This window comes from Myotis lucifugus, unplaced genomic scaffold (genome assembly GCF_000147115.1).
Source record: "Myotis lucifugus unplaced genomic scaffold, Myoluc2.0 scaffold_258, whole genome shotgun sequence".
Taxonomy (NCBI): domain Eukaryota; kingdom Metazoa; phylum Chordata; class Mammalia; order Chiroptera; family Vespertilionidae; genus Myotis; species Myotis lucifugus.
The window spans coordinates 1,543,360-1,551,688 of NW_005871306.1; the positions used below are offsets into that span (position 1 = coordinate 1,543,360).

At 45.7% G+C, this 8,329-nt stretch overlaps 1 protein-coding gene across 2 annotated transcripts in view; it reads left to right on the forward strand.

Moving 5' to 3' along the window:
* PFDN4 (prefoldin subunit 4) overlaps positions 1 to 5,987 on the forward strand; it is a 7,599-nt gene extending 1,612 nt beyond the window's left edge. The window contains exons 2-5 of one of the 2 annotated variants that reach the window (XM_014464647.2): positions 2,614 to 2,721; positions 3,434 to 3,574; positions 5,191 to 5,307; positions 5,589 to 5,987. In XM_014464647.2, coding sequence (XP_014320133.1) covers positions 2,614 to 2,721; positions 3,434 to 3,574; positions 5,191 to 5,307; positions 5,589 to 5,720 — 498 coding nt within the window. In that variant the 3' untranslated portion in view covers positions 5,721 to 5,987. The remainder of the gene's footprint in view (positions 1 to 2,613; positions 2,722 to 3,433; positions 3,575 to 5,190; positions 5,308 to 5,588) is intronic. The other variant, XM_006099098.3, reaches the window with a different exon arrangement.
* The last annotated feature ends 2,342 nt before the right edge of the window (positions 5,988 to 8,329 follow it).

Below are 8,329 nucleotides of genomic sequence, written 5' to 3' on the forward strand. Positions count from 1 at the left end.
GAGCTTCAGGAGCGTGTCCTATGGCGCAGGCTGCTGGGATGGGATGGTTATGGGAGGACCGTGGTTTTATCCCCTCGGCCTCCTGGCCGTGCAGACCTCGTGCTCCCGGAGGGAGGCCAGGCATCGAGGGTCACACAGGAGTGTCCAGAGGAGGCTGTGTGGTCAGGTGTGGGCCGCTGATTAGGGAGGAGGGAAGGGAACGCCGGAGGGAAGGGGGCAGCACCCAGGGAGGGAGTTTCTCCCTGAGACCCAGTGCCTGGAACAGAAGGAAAGTGGGAAAGGCCTGGGATGTGGGGAGAGCTTGAACCCGGGAGGGTAGGAAAACAGTAGGTGTGGCCCAAACCCGGAGGCTTTTCTTCTCTTAGTGAGCCCGCTGGTGGCGCGGCCGCCTCTCCTAGTGTCCCCACTGCTGGGAACAGACCCCAGAGGCCGGCTGCACAGACTCCCCTCGGCCCCTGGAGGAACCCCTGGGCTGACAAGGTGGGTGTCACGGGAGCCCCTTGTGTTGGTTTCGGTTGGAGGCCTTCGGGTTGTAGCACCTGCCTGCCTGTGAATGTTCCCGAGAAGGTGCTGTCCCCTCCTCTCCCCTCTGCGTCCTAAGACCGGTTGGTGGCCATGCAGGGGCTCCAGTCGGTACCTGTGCACCTCCCTCCGCAGGGAGCTCCCTCCGCAGGAGCCGTCGACCTTCCTTCACTCCCTACATCCCCCAACACTCACCCCGTCCCATCACCTGTGTCACCTTCCACCAGAAAACCGTGTGTTTTGCCCATGTCCTCCACCAGACGTGAGCTCGGTGTTCACCAGGGCAGGACGGCGGCTCCCTTTTCACTGCCTGGCACAGAGGAGACACTAAGTAATTGTTAAGTGAGTGTATGCACGGAAGGTGCATGAAAATACAGAGCATAGTTGTGTCTCAGAGACTTGTTAGGTATCTTTAAAAGACAAAAATAGAAGCAGACTGACATTGGCCGGCATTTCCTTCTCCGAGAGACCTGCTGGTCACACCCGCGCCCAGTGTGAGGACTGACCGCTTCTGTTTTCTCCCAGAGCCCATGGGAGACGAGTCTCACGGAAAGGGCCGTCGGGGTGCAGGGATTTTGGTTTTCACCTCGCACCTTCCGTGTGTCCTTCCTGTGTGATGGTGGTTGGTGAACAGTCAGGAAGTAGAGCACTAGCTGGCCCTTGGCGGGAGGTGACTCACCCGCAGGCCCTCTGCTGGTGCCCATGCTGCCACCTCTGAGGTGGGCATGGCTTCCCTGCTTTCCTAAAGGATGGCACACCCCAGCTGGCTCCAGAGAATTGGGAAATTTGCCATGGTTCCTGCTCGCGTGGGTGTGAATCCACTCTGTTTCCACCACTCTGCTGCCTCAAATGCTACAACTCCTTCCTCCATGAATTCTTACGGCTTCGTGAGCGGTAGTAACTGCATCTGGCTTTTGTTACAGCAGGAGTTCCTACCTGGGGGGAGGGGTGGTAGGGGGTTCCTTTAAGAATCTTGATGAGAGCTGTGAAGACCCCTCCCGATCAGTACACATACCACACATGCCATTTTGCATAGTTTCAGGGGGTGAATGGACCCCTCAATGCCCACGGGCCCCCAATTAAGAATTAAGCCCTCCCTGCAGAAATGAAGCGTCAGGCAGTAGGAATGTTCTAGATCAGTGAGATGAAAAGGGAAGGCAGGGCTGTTAGGGAAGGGGCGGCTTCTCCCTTTCTGCACACGGCACTCGCTGGGTGGCATGCGGCTCACCCAGGCCCATGTGCCTCCCCGCCACCTTTAGCCCGAACCCCAGTGAGAAAGCCCCCGCCGAGGAAGTGCACTCCAGGGCCAGGTGTGTGCAGGGCTGTGGGGGCTCCAACAGGAAGCACCTGTCTGGACAGGTGGGAAGCAGGGGCCCAGTTCTCTACAACTTTTCAGAGACCGTGTGCATGTGACTGATGAGCACGATTCAGGTTCAAATTCAGAAGCCCTGCCTTGAGCCCTAGTTGTGTGTATGGGAAGCCTGGTCTTTCGCGATGACTGCACCTGTAAGGACATGGGTTCTCGGGGCTCAGTACTTGAACTCTGCGGGAGAGCAGGAACTCGGGGTTCTCTGTGCCCTATTGGCTTAGGGAATTGGAGTTATCGTGAAGTAAAACGACTTGAACGCTAGGACTGTCTGCATAAGGACTTGCCTTGGGTTTCTGTGCTGCAGGCCAGTGTTTACCAGCGTTCATGTTCATGAAAATATGTGCAAGGTTGAATATTCAAAGCTGTATGTATGGGGATGTAAAGGACTTTCTCAAGATGTTCTCTGGGTCTGATGATGGGCCTGGTGTGTGCGAAGCTGTTTACAGGATGATGAGCGCCTGTGATGGGAGGGCCGACTTTCAGGTCTGCCGTCCTGTTCTGACCACTGAGCTCCATGTTGGTTGAGACAAGAGGGTGCTTCACCCTCTGGAGAGATCAGAGTGTGCGGACCTTATGCCTTTGGTCACAGAGGCCAGGGGAGGGGAGGGTGTGGCCACTGAGCCAGGCTATGGGGTCCTTACTGAAACCAGGTACGCCTTTCTTTCCTCCTTTATAACAAGTGAGGCCAAACTAAGGAGAGTCTGGCATTTAACTCTTTTCAGGCTGCAGAAGACGTCAATGTTACTTTTGAAGATCAACAAAAGATAAACAAATTTGCACGGAATACGAGTAGAATCACAGAGCTGAAGGAAGAAATAGATGTAAAAAAGGTACTGGAGAGATGTATCTTATTTCAGAAAAATAAAAGTTCTTTATGCAATAGCTCTTAAAAACTGAATTCGATAACTTGTGCTTATATCTGTCTGGACTCTGTCACAGGTGACATAACCTACTCTAGTTTAAGAAGAAAAACCTTGTTTAAGGGTGTGAGAAAACTTACAGATTGTGGAGAGGTGGGACTCTGGGCTGAGGTTCCAGGAGCAGGTCCCAGAACCATGTCTCAGAGCATTGGCTGGGATGGCACTGCTGCTGTCTCCACGCCAGCTGCCTGCTCCTCAGACCTAGGGCACTGCGCTGCCACCCAGCTGCCCCTGTAACCTGGAGGCCTTGTGCCCAGCCGCTGCTTGTGCAACTCCCTGCGTTGAAGTCCAGTTCAAGTGCATTAGATTGGTGGGATTCAAGTTCTTTGCTTCCATCCTATCACCAGGCACGGCTGAGAAGTGTAGATTCGTGTTTGCCTTCGCTTTACTTCTCCCACAGGAAGGCAGAGCTTACAAAATGAGAGACTGTTAAGGTAGGAGATACTGTGAGTGGCCACAGATTCCTGCTGTCCACCGCAGCACGCTTGTAGCAGTCTGGAAGTATCTAGAGATCAGTGTGTTAGCTCTCCGAGAGTTGGTGTCCCCAAATTAAAATGGGCTGCTAGCTCTATCGGGAAATGTTGAATACATTGTTCATTGCTGTTCCCTTTTGCATTTGCAGAAACAACTCCAGAATTTAGAAGATGCCTGCGAGGACATCATGCTTGCAGATGAAGACTGCTTAATGATACCTTATCAGATTGGTGATGTTTTCATTAGCCATTCTCAAGAAGAAACACAAGACATGTTAGAAGAAGCAAAGGTATATTGGAATCTTTCCCTGGGTGATGAACTCTGACTCTTACATTGGGATTTGTATCCTTACAAAGAAGTAGGGAAAGTAATGGATGCTGGGTAATACTTCCCGAGTCTCAGAGTGCCCCACATGTGTTCCGAATGCGTTTCAAGTGTAAGTTTATTTTATCCTAACAAGTACTCTGTGAGACAGGTACCATTAGTTCCAGTTAGAGTTGAAGAATAGAGGCTTAGAGAGCTTTCGGCGCTTATTCAAAGTGACACGGGGAATGAGCTTGCGATTCCTGAGCCTGCGCTCTGAGTTAAAAGTGTTTACAAAGCACAGGATATTACAAAGCAACAGAAAAACCACCCGCAATGCCACTACCCAGAGGTGGTCATCCATGATGAGCATCTCCATGCCTTTCCCTTATGTCCTCTCCTCTTTCTTTCGCTTCACCTTTTGGTCAGTTAACATCCCGGTAGTGTTTTCTCCTCCCATTAATGTTTATTTATCCAGCAGATGCTCCCTGGGAGCCTGCTCTGGGCCAGGCACACATACGTTAAGACACCATGTTTGATGACTTTAATGCCATGTTGGTGGACATTGACTCAGCTCACTGTCCTCCTAATGTTTCCAGTATTTTCCTGAAGTGCTGCTCTAGTGAGCATTTTTATACTTTAATCTTTGCTCACATTTAAGAAATTCTTAAAGAAAATAATCAGTGAAGTGTAATTACTGGGTCAGTGTAAGTTCATTGACGTGTTTGAGACTTAGCAAATTAGTTTCCAGTTCACGGGTCCTCCAGCTATGCCTGAGAGGGCAGTCGAGTTGTGTATGAGAAGCTGATGGCAGTTAAATATTTTCTAATTCTCTTGAAAGTTGCCTAATTAGCTTGAATATTATTTAAAATGTTTGTCTTCCTGCTTTAAATGTCATAAAAGCACAACTTTTCATGACTTAAATGCACATTTAATAAACCTCAGGTAGAACTAACACTCCTGAGTCTTTCCGTGTAGAAACATTGAGTCCCCTTCTATGCTGAAGTCTTTTCTTTCATAGTAAAATTGTGTAATTCTGGTTTTCTTTTTAGCCATCCTAAAATAACCCTGCAAGTATGTCACGAGAAGTTTTTGTCACTATTGTGAACATTCCTCCATCCTTCCCAGCCCCACCCCTGCCCCTGCCACACAAATATATTGAACCTTCATTTTGCAATTCATTCATTCATTTCACAAGTATTTATGGAGTGTATACTCTATCGCAGTGGTTCTCAACCTTCCTAATGCTGCGACCCTTTAATACAGTTCCTCATGTTGTGGTGACCCCCAATTTCATTGTTACAAATTGAACATAATTAAAGCATAGTGATTAATCACAAAAACAATATGTAATTATATATGTGTTTTCTGGTGGTCTTAGGCGACCCCTGTGAAAGGATCGTTCGACCCCCAAAGGGGTCGCGACCCACAGGTTGAGAACCACTGCTCTATCGGTTTCTATCACTTACTAGGTACACGGACAACAGGACACCCTGGTCCTTGCCTGCATGGAGTACGTAATCTAGATGGAAAGGCTCAAAAAATTTCTGCCATGTTTTGACTGTGAATCGTTATCTTAGTTGTTCATGGTAGCATGAATTTTTGCATAGTTACCTTATGGGCGGTTGGAGAGGCTCCGGCAGAAGCCATGCCTGTGACGCAGTGTTTAGCAGAAGTGGCCGACGTGTTTATGGAGGGTTCTTTGTTTATTCAGATATGGTAAAATTTAGAAATTAATTTCCTTTTATCTCTTATGTTTTTGAAATCAGCCAAAACTGAGAAAACGAGTTTGATTTATCTTATAAGCAATATAGGCCCTGAATTAAAAATGCCCATTTTTAGACTTTTGGTTGAGATCTAATGATCAGTATTGTGTATGTAGCTGCCTGTTCAAGTTTAGAAAGTTCTGACCTAAAAGTGTTCCCAAATATTTTTTCAGCAACAGGTGCTAGAAATCATCCAATTGAATAGAATTAACTTAAACAATTTTTTTTTTCCAGAAAAATTTGCAAGAAGAAATCGACGCCTTAGAATCCAGAGTGGAATCCATTCAGCGGGTGTTAGCAGATTTGAAAGTTCAGTTATATGCAAAATTTGGGAGCAACATAAACCTTGAAGCTGATGAAAGCTAAACATTTTATATTACCTTTAAAATTTGTTTAATAAACTTGAATATTGTTTAAATGATAATTTTCCTTTTTCAAATGATATGAAAAGCAAAACTTTCTTTTTTAAAAAAGATTTCATTTATTTAATGGAAACTTGCCTATTTTCACATGTCTTGCTTATTTATTTTATATTTTTAAAAGAAGACAGTATTCATCTATGTATTTTGCATAACGATTCTATCAAGTGTAGGGGTTTTGTGTCATGTTATTAAAATCAGTTAAGCAATCTTTTATGTTTCTATATTATCATTTAGAACATCTGTTGCAATTTTTATCAGAAAATTTAACAGTTGTGTCGTGTTGTTTATATGTGTCTGTTACAGTTGCTTTTTAGAGTTGGCGAAAGAACTCCAGAAAGATCTAATCTTATACCTGTCTACTCACTTCACACCTGAAACTTTGTCATGTACTGAAAAATATGTATATATTTTATTTAAATACATGCAATATATATTATATCTAAACATATATATTTCACTTTTCTCTTACATACAAGTATCATGGATCTTTGGAAAAGAGCCAGCTCATGCTGAGACTTGTTGAGCTTCCTACAAAAGTAGAGCAGAACCACATAAGAATATTCTAGAAACCAGGAGATGTATCAATAGAAATGTTTAGTGTGTTTTAAAAATTATGTTTCAGACTTTATTTTAGTGCTTTGTAATTAATTGGGGTTTATATCGGTGATGATGTAGAAGTTAAGCAGCTGTGTATTTAAAAATAAGGCTTTTTTCTTAAATAAAGAGTACATTTATCCCCTCCAGCCCCCAAAAGACATATATTTTGGGATTTAGAAACCTAATGGTATATTAACTTCCCCAGCAGATGGCACTGATATATCAAAATACCTATGGAAGGATCATAATACAAAAATGAGGATATTTCTAGGATTAAATATACATAATTTTAAGAGGAAATGTCATTTTTAACCTTCAAGGCTAAGCATTACATACTACATTTTTTGGTTTAATGTTCAGTAACAGTTTAGGCTTAAAGATAGAATTCTAAAATTCTTCATGACATAAAGGCAACTTTTAAATTGCTGCAAAATGTTTCCTAATAGTGATATTCAAAGTCTGGAAAATGACTGGTGAAAGGATATTTTCTCTTGCATGCACTTGGTGAGTGTTCACTTAGAGGTGTGAGGCTGGGGAGAGGTATCAGGCAGGTTGTAGCAGGAAGTACATCACTTAGAATAACTTCAGAAAACTTCAGCCAAGGTTACAAAGGTGGAGCGTTCTGTGCCCTCAGAGGCCCAGGGAGGGAGCAGCCATGCCCTTCACCCAGGGAAGGGCTGCCTTCATCCAGGGGGGAAACAGCCTGTGACGTCCCTGCAGCAAGAGAACCAGAGACTGGACCCTCTGACCCCTTCTCCCTCCAGAACCCAGCTGGTGTTTGCCCTGGGCCACATTCAGCCAGAATCCAGATGGGGAGGGGAGGCCGGCCATTTGGGATAGAGTTTTGACAGCTGGGGGCCAGGGGAGTCTCAGAAGGGCTTTGACTAGAAAGGTGACACGCATGATTGGAGCAGTGTTTTAAGGTGATTGGCAGTTGGTAGGTGGGTTTTACTGCAAAGAGGGTAGGGATACAGATATCACTGCTGTCCCTGGTGCGGGGAGTCCATTGGCAGAGAAAGGAGAGGAGGCTGGGACTTAAAAGGTGAATGCAGGTCTTGCCGGGCGAGACGTGGTGAAGGGAGGAGCAGAGGCGGTACACAGCCTTGCAAAACACGTGTTCTTTGGTTCTCATAGTTAAATATTTTTTTAATTTTTTGTTACAGTAAAATCAGGTGAACTCACGTAAAATGTCAGTTTGGCAGCCAGCAGAGGAGATGGAGACCCGTGGGGGAGCAGAACCTGCAGATACTAGACATGCAGCTTCCCCAGGACTAGACCCTGAAAAAGTTTCCCCAATTGGGCGTGATGTTGACCATGTGATGGGCATGGCCTTCAACAACGATTTCATAGAAACTGGTGGGTTTTGTTTTCATTTTTATTGAGTTTACCGGGGTGACATTGATTAATAAAGTTATATAAGTTGCAGGTGTACTAATCTATGGTACATCGTCTGTATATTGCATCGTGCATTCACCGCCCAAGGTCAAGTGATGGAAACCACTGATCCCCCCCCCCCCACTCTCTCCTACTCCCCCACCTTCTTTTCCCTCTGGCAATCACCATACTGTTTGTGTCTATGAGTGGTTTTCTCTTTTTTTTGCTTTATCTTCTTACCCAGCCCCCCAAACTCAATAAGATAACAGCTCAGTCTCTTCTCTGTATCTATGAGCCTGCTTCTATTTTGTTTGTTATATATTTTGTTCATTAGATTCCACATATAAGAAATCATGGTATTTGTCTTTCTCTGACTGGCTTATTTCCCTTCGCATAGTAACAAGCCCACCAGGTGATTCTGGTTCAGCTAAAGAACTAGCCTGGCTCAAAGCTTCAGAAGAAAGAACTGTCATCAGCTCTGGAGGGAAGAAGGTGTGATGGAGGAGGCAAAGGCAGGTGCTGGTCGTGGGCCCAGCGCTATGTACAGTCAATGCGTGACGTTCAACAAGGGCCCTTTGGAGT